The sequence below is a fragment of the Salmo trutta genome, chromosome 24, assembly GCF_901001165.1.
Source record: "Salmo trutta chromosome 24, fSalTru1.1, whole genome shotgun sequence".
Classification (NCBI taxonomy): domain Eukaryota; kingdom Metazoa; phylum Chordata; class Actinopteri; order Salmoniformes; family Salmonidae; genus Salmo; species Salmo trutta.
This window is the reverse complement of record NC_042980.1, coordinates 22,855,612-22,873,965: the sequence shown is the minus strand read 5'-3', so window position 1 is coordinate 22,873,965 and position 18,354 is coordinate 22,855,612. Positions and strand designations below refer to the sequence as shown.

The following is an 18,354-nucleotide window of genomic DNA, read 5'->3' as shown; positions in this document are numbered from 1 at the left end:
GGCAAAGGGATTCGGAACATTTCCGCCGACTCTTTGCCCTGAACAAGTACTGAAGAAAGTTTGCAACGACAGGAATGTCTCTTTTTGTGACAACTTAAGATTTGTTGTGGGAGCAACCAGCACTTTTTTAAAAAGAGACGGGATTCACCCTAACCGCAGGGGTTCCAGTATTATTTCCAGCAACATCAAAACTGTTTTAGAGACTGACGGACAGGGTCTGGTAGTGCTCCAGTTCTCCCTGTCAGAATAAGCAACAGAGGACTTGGAAAGCAAATCAACTCCTATAGACACGGCACTATGGTTATTATGAGTAACCTAATTTATGTTCCTTTAACTACGACTTCTAGTGAGTTTATACAAACTGTCATCTGCTACCATTCTGATAGATTGGAGACTGTCAGAAAACGTGGTTGTAACGTTAATAATTTGGTTGTTTTTTCCATTCGTTACCTCGAGGCAGATGCCCCAGGTCAGAGTAGCCCACACTCATTGAATATGGTGCTTTTAAATGTTCGAGCAATCAATCACAAGTAAAATCTTTCTCGTGAATGACCTCATTACTGAGCACAAAGTTGATTACACGTTTCTCACTGAAACATGTCTGTCTTCAGACTGTAGTGCTTCTCTTATTGCAGCCTCCCCCAGGATTACAGCTTTTCATACTCTATCAGAAAAGGGAAAAGGGGTGGGGGGACAGCCTCTATTGTTACTAATGCTCTCAAATGTAAGGACATTTCGATTGGCGTCTTTGGGTATTTTGAGCATCATGCTATACTGTTTAAATGTCGGCCACCAGTGCTGGCCATAACCCTGTATAGGTCACCAAAGCACTGCCCCACTTTCTTTACTGATTTATCTGAACTATTGTCTATTGTCCTTGAGAACTATGATAAAGTCATTGTGTGGGGCGATTTAAATATTTATGTTGACAAAGCCCATTGAATTTATGAATCTTTTGAGCTCTATGGACTTCATCCAACATGTTATTGGGCCAACCCATAACCACAGCCATACTCTGGACCTGGTTATTACCAAGGGGCTTTCTATTGACTTATCCTCAATTGTTGATGTTGCTTTATCTGATCACCACTGTGTATTTTGTACTACCTTGTTGCCCATAGCACAGGGTAATACTGAACGCATTATTAAGAAACTATCTTACCTCTGAAGTTGCTACAGATTTTATTGAGTGTATAAACAATACTCCATCACCTATTTTGCCTTCCTCGTGTTGATTTAGCTGATAACTTTAATAGCAAATTAAAGGGCAACCATTGATGCCATCGCTACAGTAAAGTTGAAAAAGGCCACATCCAAAGGGAGAGCCCCTTAAATGAGTGAGGACTAATCAATTAAAGAGAAATTGCAAAAAGGCAGAGCGGAAGTGGAGAAAGTCAAAGTTGCAGGTCAATTATGATATTCTGAGAGAGCAACTTGGCATACACAACAAGGCAATTAGAAATGCTTATTCTAACTTGATCACCATTAAATCAGAATAATTCAAGAGTGCTCTTCACCACCATTGACGACCTGATAAATCCTACCCCGCAAACCTATGTGAACTTTCCTCCTAATCTAAATGTGATGAGTTTGCGGTATATTTCAGAGATAAGATAAACATTATGCTGGGTATCAGTCAAGCAAGATCTGATGAGAAGTTTGATGATATGTTTCCTAGCCTACCACACAAAGGCACTATGAATTTATTTTCCCTGGTTGCCACAGACATGATCAGGAAAGTGATACCACAACTTAAGCCTTCTACCTGCCTTCTGGATCCTATCCCCACCACCTTCTTATAAACAATTTTTAATTGCATATCTGAAGAAGTACAAGCTATTGTTAATCACTCCCTGTTCAAAGGCATTTTCTCTGAAAAAAAGTAATCTCCAACCTTCGATTCTTAAGCAACAGCTAAATGTTTTAAGTGCTAACTGTATTTTTTTACAATTCTAATCTGATTTGTGCGCCCATCACAGCACAGAGACAGCCTTAGTTAGAGTGGTAAATTATCTTAGAACCAACACAGATTCAGACTGGAGAGGTGGGTGGCCTACCCGGTCAAGTTCTAAATTGGTTTAGCACCTATTTAACCGGTCAAGAGTTTGTCACCCTTGGTGAACATAACTCAGAGAAAATACATATCACTTGGCGTTCCAAAGTTCGATTTTGCGTCACAACTTTATATTTCTGTGTCACCAGAGGATTTTAGCTCTACGGATAAATTAATAGACTGTATTAGTGATTGATAAGGGAATTTATATGTTTAAATTCATGATAAGAGAATCTGAATGACATTAAGAGTAATGACTAAAGTATTTCACCCTAATAGTTACAGAAGCTTAGACAATGTCTTTAGACATAATACTAGAATATTGTGAGACAGTGGGAACATTGTGTTTGTGTGTGATAAAGAGGAACTGACAACAGACATGTTTTGGTACTGTGAGACCAAGGACAGGAGATAAAGTTCCTCCAGGGAGGAACAGATGCACTTGTAGAGTTGTAGGCGCTTGTAGGAGTTATATAAAAGGCTGTGCGCATTATATGATTTTTAAAACGTTCTCTGAATAAACCTTACGGACCTTTTGCAGAAGCTGAGTCTTGGCCTAATTATTATTAAACCCAGGGTCTTAGAAACCTCAGGGATTGGTCAAAGCTTAAATAATTGTTTAGTTATCATCACTGGGATTGAAAAGTCTCGTGACAGTGATTTAAAATACTTGGATGGCTCACAACTTCCTCCAGCTAAATCAAGACAAGATCGAGGTACTTATTGTTGGAGCCAAAGCACAGAGAGAATCTAGCCACACATTTGAATTCACAGGCAATAAAGATAAAACCAGGCAAAAAACACCTAGGTGTTATTTTAGATTCTGAATTAAATATCACACATTAGGAACGTGACCAAAATAGCTTTTTACCAGCTGAGGAACATTGTCACGGTGCGGCCGTTTCTCTCTCAGGCTAATACAGAGATTTGATTACAAGCAGGCTTGACTACTGTAATGCTCTCCTGTCTGGTCTACCCAAGAAAGCCATTGGTCAACTGCAAAACATACAGAATGCTGCAGCACGGGTACTGACCAAGACCAGACGGAGAGCATACATTACACAGGTTAAGGTCTCTGCACTGACTGCCTGTGAGTTTTAGAATAAATTAAGATTCTTCTATTGGTTTTTAAATCAATCGCCGATTGTGCACCCCAATACATCTCAAACATGCTTGTAATTTATGTACCCAGTAGGTCCCTCAGGTCATCTGGCACTGGTCTTTTAACTATGCCAAAACCTTGGGCCAAGATGCATGGCGAGGCAGTCTTTAGATGTTATGCCCCCAGCCTCTGGAATAGCCTGTCACAGAACTTGAAGGGGGCCTTAACTGACATATTTAAAAGAGATCTTAAAACACATATTTTTAGCTTTGCTTTTCCTTGGGGTGCTTTTTTATTGTTCATGTTTTTTTATATAGTAATATTTCAACTTTTATTTTCATAGTTTGTTTTCCCCCCTGTAAAGCACATTGCATGTCTGAAATGTGCTGTATGAATAAAGCTTGACTTCATTTCATTTCATGCATGATATATCGTGCACACGAAAAAAAACATATGCTACATGAATAAACTGCGGTTGTAATCAAGTGATCGCTTGTATACCCTAATTGAATTGAGTTGAGAGGAAGGGACTTTGCAAACACTGGATTACAGCAAAACAAGACAACACAAGAGAGGAACAAAGATAGAAAGACAGCCTTTAGATAGGGTCCATGACAGAGGGGCCTACACACAGGGGCCTGTTGTTTAGGAGACGAGAGGGGCCATCCTTACTGACGCTCATCTGATCAGCCACTCGGGGTCTCAAGCTAAGCCCCACTTTCAGGCCATAGACACCCCGCAATTCACTATGCATTCATTTACATTTTTACATTTTAGTCATTTAGCAGATGCTCTTATCCAGGGCGACTTACAGTTAGTGCATTAATCTAAAAACAGCTAGGTGGGACAACCACATTTCACAGGCATAGATGGGCAGGGATTCTGGGTTGCCAGGACAGAGATAAACTCAGACTGGGCTGAGCGGGAGCTGCCCTCCCGTAGGGAGCCCGTATGCCAGGGAGTAGGCTTAGAGAGAGGAGTTTATGAATAAATGTTTACAACGGTTTCCAAGTATTATAAAACAGAAGGTACAGTACATTTCTCATATAAACAGCGATTATATTGTACAGTGTCAGAATTTAGAAGTCTCTGATACAGAGGGGTCGAAAATGCTATTAGATGGTCAAGGGGCACCTTCAGCTGTGCTTGAGTCGTGACGGACTGCAGCACTATGGACAGCAGCTACACACACAAAGGTTCTCTCTCTGCTCAACAAAGGGCCTGATGGAGTACAGTATGTTCAGAAGCCTCCCTGACTCAAAACAAAACATTGGAAATTCAACCCGCTTCCCATTACTATCACTTCACTCACTCCCAGATTTAGCAATCAAATGCTCTACATTTGAATAATAATAGTAATTTAAATACTAAAATAGCTGTGCAGCGACACTCCCCATCCAACCTGACAGAGCTTGAGAGGATCTGCAGAGAAGAATGGAAGAAACTCCCCAAATACAGGTGTGCCAAGCTTGTAGCGTCATCGCTGCCAAAGCGGTTCAACAAAGTACTGACTAAAGGTTCTGAATACTTATGTAAATGTGATATCAGTTTTCTATTTTTAATAATTTTGCTAAAATTTTTAAAAACCTTTTTTTACTTTGTCATTATGGGGTATTGTGTATAGATTGATGAGGGGGGGGGAAAAAAAGATTTAATCCATTTTAGAATAAGGCTGTAACGTAACAAAATGTGGAAAAAGTCAAAAGGATCTGAATACTTCCGAATGCACTGCATTTGAAGTTGCCGGGTACTCCACATTATGTCAAATGCCGCAAAAACATTTTCCGGCATTCTGATCGTTTTTATGTAATAACTTGAGAAAGTAAAGTCAGGTCTAACTTTGCATTGGGACTTTTGTGTATACTAATGAAAATCCATTCTTTACATTTGGTTACATTTATCCTACCTACCTTAAATTAGAGAAATACGCCTATCATCTTAGATAAATCTCACAGGAAACCAAACCTCTCTCTAATTGGCCTGATGAATAATATGATAAAATGTTCCCCAATCATCTCAAAGGGCTCTAATGAGCATCTGAGGGCAGGACTGAGTGACTTAATGCCTATCCTTTCCCATCTCTTTTGTCTGGTTGCCACAGAGATCCCATATTCACCTGCTGGTGAACTAGGTTTAGAATTTGCAGAGTGATAACATTAAATGTTTGCTTACTTTTCAAAATTGGTTCTCTTTCCCTCCAGCATAATGCTTTGACACAACCACCGAATACACAGAAAAATGCACCGTATAAGGAAATGTAAGCATGCATGGGACTGAGATGTGCAATGCTGCTTAACTCGACAAATAAACTACCCACAGATTAAATAACAGCCCAAATTAAATATTAACAGTACAAAGAGGAGTGACAGACAAAGCAGAGATGCAGCCCAACAGGACACAGATGAGACCGCAGCAGGGATACTGCCGGTGATGACAACAAAGAGCTTGTCATGACTCTGGGTTGTGTTTAGCCTAGAGATGATGCCTTGACATGGTTAGCAAGAGAAGACAGAGGGGAGAGAGAGAAAAAGGGAGCTGGCAGGCTGCCAAAGAGAGGAGGAGAGACACACACACACTAGCAGTCCAGTAGCAGTTCATTAAGACATACTCCAGTCCCCTTTCTCCCCATGCTATCCCATCCTCCTCCTCCCCTCTGTGTCAACCCCATCATGGCGCTGCCCTGCTGCCAGCCCGGAAGTGCTCTCGCTGGAGCTCCACATCACCACAGTACAACGCTGCCGCCTTAAAAACACCACTACCGCAGCAGCACCGGCATTAAAACCTGCTGCACAGCACACGAACAGGCACTTAGGTTAACTGCACACTCACACATATATGATCATGGATGCAGACACACACACACTGCAGCAAGATACAATATGATAATCCATCCAATGAGTTCAGTTCAGAGAACAAGGACAGAATGTAGCTTGCTAAAGAAATGAAATATGATGCAGAAGGACTGCCATAGGGGGGCTAGTCTCAGACACGGTTAAGAGGAATCTCACAAGAGAACATGGAGGTGGATGGCAGTCTTCCAATAGTGCATTGGCTCAGATGGGGGGGGGAAGACAGAAAGACAGACTGAGTGTGTGGAGATCGTGTGGAGGCCCAGCAGAGGACAGGAAGCTTAGATAGAGCACCTAACCCCCCCTGTAAACATCACTGACTGCAGCCTTGTGCTCCCTCCAACCACACATCAGTGTTTACAGTCTAACGGCTGTTTGCACCAAATAAATAGCTACACTACATTACAAGAAGAACACGGAGAGGGACTGTGTCCACTCAGCCTTCCTCTACCTAATCCTTACACTGGTGCTCTGTGCATTCCTAAGGCTTCGCAAAACATAACAAGGAAATATTTTGGATTAACGTTTAACACAGGCTTGTGTTTGTCTTGGTTCTACCGGCACAAAGTCCTCCTCAGTGGGTTGACATGACCCCAGAGACGTTTCAGTACTGAACCCTACAGTCCTTACCTGTCCCTGTCCCACAGTAGTGCTAGCTTCAACAGTCAGTCAGGTTTCCAAGAAGAAAAGGCTGGGCTTGCTGCTGTGCTGTACAGAGTGCATCATATTACAGTGACAAACAAGCCAGTAAGCCACACGTAGGTCTGTGTTGCTCTGTACAGTACATATCATACAAGGTGAATTAAGACCAGAGCATTAGCACAGGCTTTGGGGAAAGGTTCGAGGCTTACTGGACTGGTTTTACTGCTCCCATCACTCAAACAAGGGACATGTTCATCTCCTTGCCTCTCACCACCTGAAGCCAAGTGGGACTGTGAACAACTGCAGCCGAGCTAAACGAAGGAGCAGCTTTCCATGACAAATGCCATCTATCACAAAAGAACATCCTCAGGGGAAAGACAAGTAGCAGTACTGGATTAGCATTAGCAATGCAGAATATACTGACTGAGGAAGTATGTAGAATATAGAATATGGTTTGAGGCTACATTGGACAAGGAGCATTACACGATTAGCAGAACATATTATTGAGGAACTAGTTGTATACATAGAATATGGTTTGAGGGTACGTTGGACCAGTGCCAGTTTGCATGATTTAGGTGGCCTCTTCAGTGACAACTTAATGCTAATACACCTTCAATGTAGCCACAGGGCTTATCCTGATTTTGACAGTGCATACTGCATATCATGTCAGTACAGCAACAAGGCCAATATCAGCCAGCCACTATAATGGTTTTGTGACATTTGTGCCCTCTGTTCTCTTCTGGCCGATGGCCATCATCCTCAGAGGAGAGAGGGACAGTGGGGGCGACACACAGGACTCCTCCAGCCAGAGGACAGGACTACACCGGCTAGCGAGCCAACCTCTCTCTCGCTGCTGCAGCCTGAAAGACACAGGGTATTTGTCCCAAATGGCATCCTATTCCGTAGAGTGCACAACTTTTGACCAGGGCCTATAGGGCAGCTCAGTGTCACAGTGCTCTGTGCCTCGGTGCAGACAGAGACTTCACTAACACCCTGGCACAGGGTGACAACGCTTCAGCCCAAATCTACAGAGACAGGGTTCTTGCTGGGGTGTCTCTGAACCAGACAGAACGAGAGAGAGGTATAGGGAAAGAGCGAGTCAGAGGGACATATGGGAGAAAGAGAAAGGGAGTGACAGAGGCAGAGAAAGCGAGAGAGAGGGAGAGAAAGGAGAAAAAGTTATTCTGAAGAAAGTAGACAGAGAGAGAGGGGGTGAGGCGAGAGAGAGAGAGGACCGTTGAACCATCCACTGAGACATGGGGAGGGTAGGAGAGTTAAGAAGGCTGAGTGGAGACATTGAGGCGGTGTTGTCTAACTGGTTTCCTCAAGCCTCATCAAAACAGCTGATTCTGTGAGGTCATTGATTTGGTCAGAGAGATGACCCTGCTTACCTGGTTTCCCAGGGCTACGGTGTGCTACACAGTGTGAGTGGCAGATTGATGGCTGAGAGAAGTAATAGAGACAGTAGCCCTATCCTGCAAAGATTTAGAAGTGGTAAAAATGTGAGACAAAGGCTAGAGCTTAGGTTCTATTTTGCTGAGCTTGGGGTTGAGTATTATTTCCTGAGCTATAGAATCTGCGTCAGAGATAAGCTGCTGCTTTGGGTAACAAAACGGATTTAAATAGAGCTACAGGAGTTTGGTGTGGATTGGTAGAGGAGATTATTAGTGTGTTTTGGCGGAGGGGTTTAGTGTGTTTTGGTGGAGGGGTTTAGTGTGTTTTGGTGGAGGGGTTTAGTGTGCTTTGGTGGAGGGGTTTAGTGTGCTTTGGTGGAGGGGTTTAGTGTGCTTTGGTGGAGGGGTTTAGTGTGCTTTGGTGGATTGGAGCAGGGCAGAATCAGGTGGCGATTGCTGCAGAAGACCTGAGTTTGGATGCCTCAAGGGATACTGCAGCGCCAGACAAGCAGGAGAGCAGGGCCAGCAAGCACTGTACCAAACATAAACACACAGTACCGCAAGCAGGCCTATGTTCTGACAGGCCACAGTGCAGACATTAGACAAACATTCATCTTGCCTGGAGAAACCTCAGGATTAGCTGCTATAATGACAGTGTAATATCCCATTGAAAATACTGCACCCATTATTGTGATATTTATTCAACATCAGACACACCTGCATCATTAAACTTTCATTAGGTCTATCATAACATGTTAAATGTTGTTTTAGAGTTGAAGTGAGGCAAGGCTGCTGGGTCTACAGACACACCCTTGTATGGCAGAGACATGAAAAGAAAGACTGCAGCAGAGAAACCATTGTGAGAAAGGAAATGTCAACTACTAGCACACTGATCACAGCTCTCCCTCGGTTGTTAGCCTGTATATCCTCATTACATATGTACAAATCATGATGATGTCCACTGTGAGCTGAGAGGACAGACATGCACTGTTGTTATCCCTGCCCTCCCTGTAAGTCTTAATGGGACAGTCTGCCAAATGAAGGACTAAATCACAGACCGAACAATGAGCCAGATATTTCACTGGATGTATAAATGTGAAGCATCCGGTTGGCATTTCCACTCACTACCAAATATGGTAGTGAGGAAACCCACTGTGGGGCAGTGGGAGAAGATGGAACGAGATGGATTTTGGCCGACATTCTGGAAATTTTCTCATCGATTAAACATTTGATCTCAATACAGTTTTCTGTACCCAAAACTAAAATATGTTATGAACAAAGCGGACAAAATTTTGTAGACTTTACCCTTTGCAGAAGTTATTAAAAATTGCACTGTTTAGGAGTGCAAAGGCGAATTGAGTTATTGCACATGCGCACTTCACAGAGTAGGTGTTCCCTAACGGAAATATGCAGATGCATACTAGAACAAGCCAATAGGATAATCGTTAGCGCGTGCTTGGCTCTGCCCACCTCCTTGCTTGTTATGCCCACTATGACTCATTTGTTCCCATTGGAAACGACAAGCTGTGGTCTATCTTGGTTTAGTTAAAAAAAATCTTTGACTAAATACTACAGTACTACTACTACAGTAATTCCACACACTAAGCTAGAGCAGTGTCAGTTACTACGTAGGCGGGCTAGGACTAGTCTACATGTAGAAGAGCAGGAGATTCCCTATTCTTCCGTTAGGGATTGGAGAGTATGCCTATACGACCACTTGTTCATTCCATTATATATTATCTTGTTCCATTCAACAGAGACAAACAACAGGCCTGTAGTGACGACAGGACCAGATATAGGCCTAGTTCTAGGTTTGAGGATCAGTCAATGTGTTCAAAGTGAAAAGCTGTGGATATCCTTTGGTTAGGCTACAAGGCAATGTATTGGGAGATGTCAGTGACCATAAAGCCTGCACTACTTAGTCTGATCTTAAAATGTTCTCAGGCATCTACCCCAATTCTCCATTTATGGAGAATGCCCCCCACACACACACAGACTCTCTCTCTGGTTCTACCCAAATACTTTCCACATTACTCGGCCCATTAACCGCAGTCTGCATCCAGGCAAGCGTCGCTCCGAGGCACAGCCACTGCCTGGCCTGCTGTTCAGAGGCACAGCAGAGAAATCATTACACCAGACAATGAAGACTTCCAACTTTTAACCTGTGACACTGCACTAGTGTCATCACTGTGAAGGATCAATATGGATTGTGGTCCGTCTGGGCTGCAATCAAAAAGTGATTACAACCCTCTTTGGACCTGTGGACCCCCATGCCTGAAACCCTCTCACTTAGTCATCACTGAACCTCTATGGAGCCCCTTCATCTGAGCAGTAACCAGGTCAGGGCAGCTCCAATTAGGCCTCTCTCTTTTTCAACACAGCTTTCAGGTCCTAAAGACCACCTTCTAGCCATGCCAGAAACAGCAGGCGGGGGCGGGCTGGGTGTGCTCTGCCTTAGTTTACCAGCTCAGAGGGCCTGAGGCCTGGGGCAGAAACAGCTAAACACAGAGACTGCAAGGGTGCAAAACAGGGCAGACACAAATGTCTGAAACCCACTAAACTATGTAGGCCAGGGCAAGTATGGCTTTGTTTAGATAGAGATCTGCGGTACCAGTATACAATAAACTACGTATCACAACAAGAAATCACCAGCTTTGTAAATAATACAAGGAAATATCAACACAGATAGATGGGAAAGAAAAGGCACATTGATAAATTGGACTGCTGATGTCCTCACAATTGTGATAGATAAGTCATAGGCCTACGGAATCATTTTTGCATGAATATCTGTTTTTGAAGGAGAATAATTCAGTTTATGTTAAGGTGCAATGCATCTCACATTATTCAGGAGAAGTGATTCTTCGAGAATTGGGAAGAAAGGATTCAGGTAAAATGTCCGTACTGCCATTCTAATTTAGTGTTCATCTGTTTGTCCCAGGCACATAACATATGCTACATACATAGGCCAGGTAATTGCTGTAAAAAACATGCATGTTAAGGAGGAGACTTTGAACCACTAACCCTGTTAAGATCTGCTTTGGAGCGGATATCTTATGGGCCAGCAGCATAATATATGACATTCATGTTATAATCATGTTTGTGGATTCATGTCATTAAACTTAATGACGGCACTTAATCGAAGATGCTTCCTTTCAAATCAGCATTAATTCTAACATTGTTCTCAGAGCACATTAAATGATCATCAAATGTGTCCAACTATCTGAAATGAAAGTGTGCTCCCCCCAAAAAAAGATTTCCATTCCCATCTTTCATCTGAAAAGCGTGATTATGTTGGTGACTTTATAGAATAACTCAGACGACATGGCAAATTTACTCTGACCTTGAAAACCAACAGGCTAATGTTCGAATGCCAAAACAGGATCGATGCCATTAGCCTACTCTGTCTACCAACCGAACATGCTCCAAGACAGCCTAAGGACAAAGGATATTGGACAATCTGACCAACCAGTAAAACCTCTCCTAACTTCTCTTCCTTGCTCTAACTGTCCCAATTCCCTTGAATCATCTCTTGAAAGCAAGCCCTTCAGCCTGCATCCATTTGATGCCCTCACATAGGGCTGTGGCGGTCACAAAGTTTTGTCAGCTGGTGATTGTCAAGCAAATAAATGTTGACCTCCCGGTAATTGACCGTTAATTAGCAAATACATTTAGCATCTCCTACAAGCCACTGATGCAGACCTTTGGAACACCTTCACAATAAATCCATTATTTATTTTAGATAGGTCTATTTCAGAAGAACAGAATAGCATACTCTGAGTTGTCCTTATGTTAGGTCCTGATCTGGGCTACACTAGTTAATTTAGCTGACAAGATATCCTTAGAATTTCGTGGCATTATTACATATTATGTTACATGGCATTTATGCACTTTAATAGCGAATCAACAACTATTTTCATTTTCATGCCAGCCTAGTAGGCTATACTCCAGTTGTAAAGATTAAAAATGTGCTAATGTGCGAGTGCAGCAAGGAGCCAAGGTAAGTTGCTAGCTAGCATTAAACATATCTTATAAAAAACAATCAATCTTAACATAATCACTAGTTAACTACACATGGTTGATGATATTACTAGTTTAACTAGCTTGTCCTGCGTTGCATATAATCAATGCGGTGCCTGTTAATTTATTATCGAATCACAGCCTACTTCGCCAAACGGGTGATGATTTAACAAAAGCGCATTCGCGTCAGGTAATATGCAGCAGTTTGGGCCGCCTGGCTCGTTGCGAACTGTGTGAAGACCATTTCTTCCTGACAAGGACCGTAATTCATTTACCAGAATCTTACATAATTATAACATAACATTGAAGGTTGTGCAATGTAACAGCAATATTTAGACTTAGGGTTGCCACCCGTTAAGATAAAATACATAACGGTTCCGTATTTCACTGAAAGAATAAACGTTTTGTTTTCGAAATTATCGTTTCCGGATTTGACCATATTAATGACCTAAGGCTCGTATTTCTGTGTGTTTATTATAATTAAGTCTATGATTTGATATTTGATAGCGCAGTCTAACAGAGCGGTGGTAGGCAGCAGCAGGCTCGTAAGCATTCATTCAAACAGCACTTTCCTGCGTTTGCCAGCAGCTCTTCGCAATGCTTGAAGCATAGCACTGTTTATGACTTCAAGCCCATCAACTCTCGAGATTAGGTTGGCAATAGTATAGTGCCTATAAGAACATCCAATAGTCAATATCAATACTCTACTCTCAATATCTCCAGTGACTGATCTCTCTCTCTATTGAACGATGACATGTAGCGTGCTACACTCATGAAACCCTTCATCTCTCTATGCATCTCTATGTGTGATGACAGACATGCAGCTACCTAGCTTCTCTCTAACTGTACAGTGCCTTCAGAAAGTATTCACACACCTTGACTTTTTCCACATTTTGTTGTGTTACAGCCTGAATTTAAAATGGACTCAATTGAGATTGTGTCACTGACCTACACACATTACCCCATAATGTCAAAGTGGGATTTTGTTTATTTTTTACAAATGAATTAAAAATGAAAAGCTGAAATGTCTTGAGTCAATAAGTATTAAGTGTTATGGCAAGCCTAAATTCAGTTCAGGTGTAATGTGCTTAACAAGTCACATGGACTCACTCTACCCCCCTTTTCTCCCCAATTTAACAAAGAGGTGATATCCAATTGCGATCTTGTCTCATCGCTGCAACTCCCCAACGGGCTCAGGAGAGGCGAAGGTCGAGTCATGCGTCCTCCAAAACATGAACCGCCAAACTGCTCTTTTTATTAACACCGCCTGCTTAACCCAGAAGCCAGCCACACCAATGTCTGGAAGGAAACACTGTTCGCTGATGACCGAAGTCAGCCTGCAGGAGCCGGCCCACCGCTAGAGCGCAATAAGACAAGTAAAGCTCTCCCCGACCAAACCGCTGCACCACTCGGGAGGCCCCTACAATAATAGTGTTTAACATGATTTTTAAATGATTACATGATTTCTGTACCCCAAACATACAATTATCTGTAAGGTCCCTCAAAAAAGCAGTGAATTTCAAACACTGATTCAACCACAAAGACCAGGGAGGTTTTCCAATGCCTTGCAAAGAAGGGAACCTATTGGTAGATGGGTAACAACAAAAGCAGATATTAATAACCATGTTCAAAGGGCTAAGTTATTAACTACACTTGGAAGTTCAAAGTATCAATACACCCAATCACTACAAAGATACAGGCTTCCTTAGTAACTCAGTTGCCGGAAAGGAAGAAACTGTTCAGGAATTTCACCATGAGGCAAATGGTGACTTTAAAACAGTTAGAGTTTAATGGCTGTGATAGGAGAAAACTTAAAAAGAAGGAAGCCTGTACAGAATAAAAATAGTATTATACATGCCTCCTGATTGAAATAAGGCACAAAAGTAAAACTGCAAAAAACATGGCAAAGAAATGAACGTTATGTCCTGAATACAAAGTGTTATGTTCGGGGCAAATCCAATACAACATATTACTGAGTTCCACTCTTCATATTTTCAAGCATAGTGGTGGCTGCATCATGTTATGGGTAGGCTTGTCATCGGCAAGGACTAGGGAGTTTCAGGATAAAAAGAAACAGAATAGAAGTAAGCACTGGCAAAATCCTAGAGGAAAACCTGGTTCAGTCTGCTATCCAACAGACATTGGGAGACAAATTCACCTTTCAGCAGGACATTAACCTAAAACACAAGGCCAAATATACACTGCAGTTGCTTACCAATACGACATTGACTGTTTTTGAGTGTCCTAGTTACAGAAAATGTTTTATTTAATCAATTTTGAATTCAGGCTGTAACACAACAAAATAAGGAATACGTCAAGGGGTATGAATACCCTTCTTACCTTGAAATTGGAGGAGTTGACCCAGGTGGTAGCGATGCCGTCCACCATCCTGTCCAGAGCCGTCTGGTCTTGCTCCAGGTCCTGGGACTTCTCCTTATCCACGATGTAATCTATGAGCTCCTGTCCCACCTGTACCTTCCGCCCCAGGTCTTTCTGCACCACCTGGGCCAGACAATACTCCATATTGACCTCCATGGTCTCTGCCTCTTCTCTCTCTCCTCGGTCCCACTACTAACTACCACTGCTCCAGGCAGAGGGAAGACAGAAAACAAATGGGTGTGACCCCTACTAGGCGTGTGTATGACCCAGGAAAAAAGGAAACAAGTGCACACTCCACACACTAGCTGGATGATGCCTATTTATATCCCTTGGGCAGGCCCAAGGCTAGGCTAGGTGATGTGTGCCAGGAGCTAGCTGGAGGCCGGGCCACGGGGATAGATGGAGCCTAGAGAATGGCAGCTATGCACCATGTGTGTCTGGACAGCAGCTGGGGAGGGTTCTCTTCTCCCTCTCTCTTTCTCTTTTTTTCTTCTTTGTGATGAAGTGAGTCTGAGCCAAGCTGCTAGTACAAGGCTGAGCAGAGATGGTGGTTGGGAGAGCAGCAGCAGGTAAGGCTTAGGCTGTGACAGTAACTGGAGAACAGGGAAGGTCTGGAAGGAAAGAGCTTCATAACTTAGTGGTCCCTGGTTCCCAGGAAGCCCTACCGGGGTCAAGGATAGAAAAGGGGAGACTGTTAACACAATCCCACCCTCCTGTCTTCAAATAGTAAATGCTAAACAACCTGCCGCCATGGCAACTGGGCTCAGTGTAGAGTTCACGGGAGCCCTCAAACGCGGTGTGTTACTGCAGCGTTGACACATGCCATTTCAAACCACCATTCATACCACTTGCTCTCTCTCTCTTTGACATGCTGACAGCTTGTTCACTGCAAATAAGATGGCTTTGTTTGTGTATGACGTGACCTGCCAGCGAGGAAAGTCTACTTCTCCTAAGTACGTAGAATATGTCTCTGTCTGGACAATACATTTGTAGTCAAAGTGTTTGGTCAGATATGCCAAACTGGTAAAGGGCTAAAGATTTGCACTGCCAGAAAGTCTGACATTACCCACATACTAAGAACCATGAAGTATATCTTATATGAAATATCTGTCAAATAAATAACTGCAGCAGTGATATACCCTGGCCTAAGTCTGTGTTGTTTTACTAACTCCCATGGTAGTTGTTATGCCATGGGAGTTTTGGGACCAGGTTCTCTCATCTAATTTCATGTCAACTGTACGGTTTTATTAGCATGGTTCTCAGTTTGTGGGTACTGTCAGATAGCATGAATAGACACAGCACACTCACAAAGGATTATTCAAACAAAGACTGTCAGACCCACAACCTAGCTCTGGGACACATCATCGTTAGTCTTAAATGGTTGGTGTCCAATCAATACACAGACTCTCGATGTAGTGTCCTAAAGCTACCCACAAACTATGCAGTCATACAACAAAAGTAAGACTTGTAAGAGACCATTCTTTTGTTTTGTTATTTACACTGAATGTACGTCAGAGAAACCAAACGTTTAGCTACAATGAATGAATAGATACAATTCTGACAAACATCCTTGTCTTTGAATCTTTGTACAGTAGCCTTGTACAGTTGCCTAGTACTGTAGTTAACATTACCCAGCTAGGTTTTGTATTTTCTTGTGGCTGACATAACTAAAAGCAACAGCAGCCGTATCCATTTGTCTCACTCATATTGCTAAACCGTTATTACTTAGTCAGGCGCCATCTGGTTCAAATAAACCAAAAATGCAGTAGTTCAATGGAAACACAATAAAAACAACCGCATATTTTGACGAGTGTTCCTACCGATCGGAGTTAACAGCTACAGTAGAAACCTTTTATTTGAACGAACTAGCTAGCAAGTTAGCAAGCAAGCTAGATGGCGCTAACCCTTTTTCATTGATTAGCTAGCTAAACGTCCGATTACACACAGCTAGTGTAGCTGCCAGAACACACAATGTGAGCATCTACTCTGAATGAATGCATGCATGAATATATTTGAATAGGTTAATATTCGTACTTACCATACCCTGTTCAGAAAGAGCAACACAAATATCTGAAGTCTGACAGCTTTGTAAATATTGTCGGGTTATGACAGTAGCATCGAGGCACCTAAGTCTCCACCCCGGAATGCCGTTCGGTGGACAAAGAATGGGATTGTCGTGCGCACGCGTCAATCTGGGGATTTTGGCACTTGGAAATTGACGCATGCACATTTCTGTTGTTCACTACTTTACTCTACTAGATAAATATATTTCATTTCCTGGATTATATGGCCATCTATGTAACTAGTACTTCCGTGAATGCACCGTTTCTTCATTTGAAGAGAGTGCTACAGCAACTCAGAACCTTTATAACTAAAGGGAGGCGAAATTGTGCCACCCATTTGACTCCCATTCCGATGCTCTGAAACCTGTCAAGCCAGTATGCCACGAGTCTTTAGTGACATCGTGTGGCCTAAACAGAGAATAGTTTTATATTTGGTGTCAAATTGAAATGGAATAGTTTTACATAGTATTGATAGCTGTCGTGGCTTTACTAAGGATGTGACCAAACCCAATATTATATATATATTATATTTATTACAGATCATATGTTAAATACAGATCGCCCATCCACATCGAATGGAGAGGCTAAAAAGCTTAAAGTTCCTCGGCGTGCACGTCACTGAGGACCAGCGCCTCTTCAACATCAGGAAGCTGAAGAAATCGACTTGGCCCCTAAGACCCTCACAAACTTCTAGATGCTGTAACGCCGCCTGATACGGCAACTGCACTGCCCGCAACTGCAGGGCTCTCCAGACGTTGGCAAGATCGGCCCCAGTACTTAACTAGAAATACTTTAAAGTACTATTAAAGTAGTTTTTGGGGGAATCTGAAATTTTACTTTACTTCATTCCTAAAGAAAATAATGTACTTTTTACTCCATACATTTTCCCTGACACCCAAAAGTACTCAAATTTTGAATGCTTAACAGGACAGGAAAATGGAAGAATTCACTCACTCATCAAGAGAACACATGGTCATCCCTACTGCCTCTGATGTGGTGGACTCACTAAATACAAATGCATAATTTATAAACGTATAGATGTCTGAGTGAGCCTTTGGCTAGCTGTACATTTTTAAAACAAGAAAATGGTGCCATCACCTTTGCTTAATATAAGGAATTTGAAATGATTTTTACTTTTGATACTTAAGTATATTTTAGCAATTACATTAACTTTTGATACTTAAGTATATTTATAACCAAATACTTTTAGAATTTTACTCAGGTAGTATTTTACTGGGTAACTCACATTTACTTGAGTAACCTTCTATTAAGGTATCTATACTTTTACTCAAGTATAACAACTGGGTACTTTTTCCACCAATGCCCAACACATCATCACGGGCACACTGCCTGCCCTCCAGGATATCTACAGCACCCTGTGTAACAGGAAGGCCAAGGAGATCATCAAGGACCTCAGCCACCTGAGCCGCAGGCTGTTCACCCAGCAACATCTAGAAGACAGAGACATTACAGAAACAGCAAAGCTGGGACCGAGACTGAAAAACAGCTTCCATCTCCAGGCCATCAGACTCTTAAACAGTCATCACTAGCATAACTCCGGCCAATACCCTGTCCTGAACCTTTGAGACGGCTGTACATAGAGTCATTGGGGTTCCCGAGTGGCGCAACGGTCTAAGGCACCGCGTCTCAGTGCTAGAGGCGTCACTGCAGACCCTAGTTAGATTCCAGGCTATATCACAACTGGCCGTGATAGGGAGTCCCATCGGGGCGGCGCACAATTGAACCAGCGTCTTCCGGGTTAGGTTTTAGCCGGGGTAGGCCGTCATTGTAAATAGGAATTTGTTATTAACTGACTTGCCTAGTTAAATAAAAAGATTAAATAAAAATATATATT

The 18,354-nt window shown here is 42.5% G+C and overlaps 1 protein-coding gene across 26 annotated transcripts in view; it reads right to left on the bottom strand.

Moving 5' to 3' along the window:
* clasp1a (cytoplasmic linker associated protein 1a) overlaps window positions 1-16,737 on the bottom strand; it is a 94,798-nt gene extending 78,061 nt beyond the window's left edge. For 10 of the 26 annotated variants that reach the window (XM_029711540.1, XM_029711534.1, XM_029711535.1 and 7 more), the window contains exons 1-2: window positions 16,475-16,735; window positions 14,398-15,097 (exon numbers count right to left, since the gene is read on the bottom strand). In XM_029711540.1, the coding sequence (XP_029567400.1) occupies window positions 14,398-14,592 (195 nt within the window). In that variant the 5' untranslated portion in view covers window positions 14,593-15,097; window positions 16,475-16,735. Of the gene's footprint in view, window positions 1-14,397; window positions 15,098-16,474 lie in introns of all 26 variants that reach the window. The other 16 variants (XM_029711524.1, XM_029711543.1, XM_029711526.1 and 13 more) reach the window with 6 other exon arrangements.
* Window positions 16,738-18,354: the final 1,617 nt, after the last annotated feature.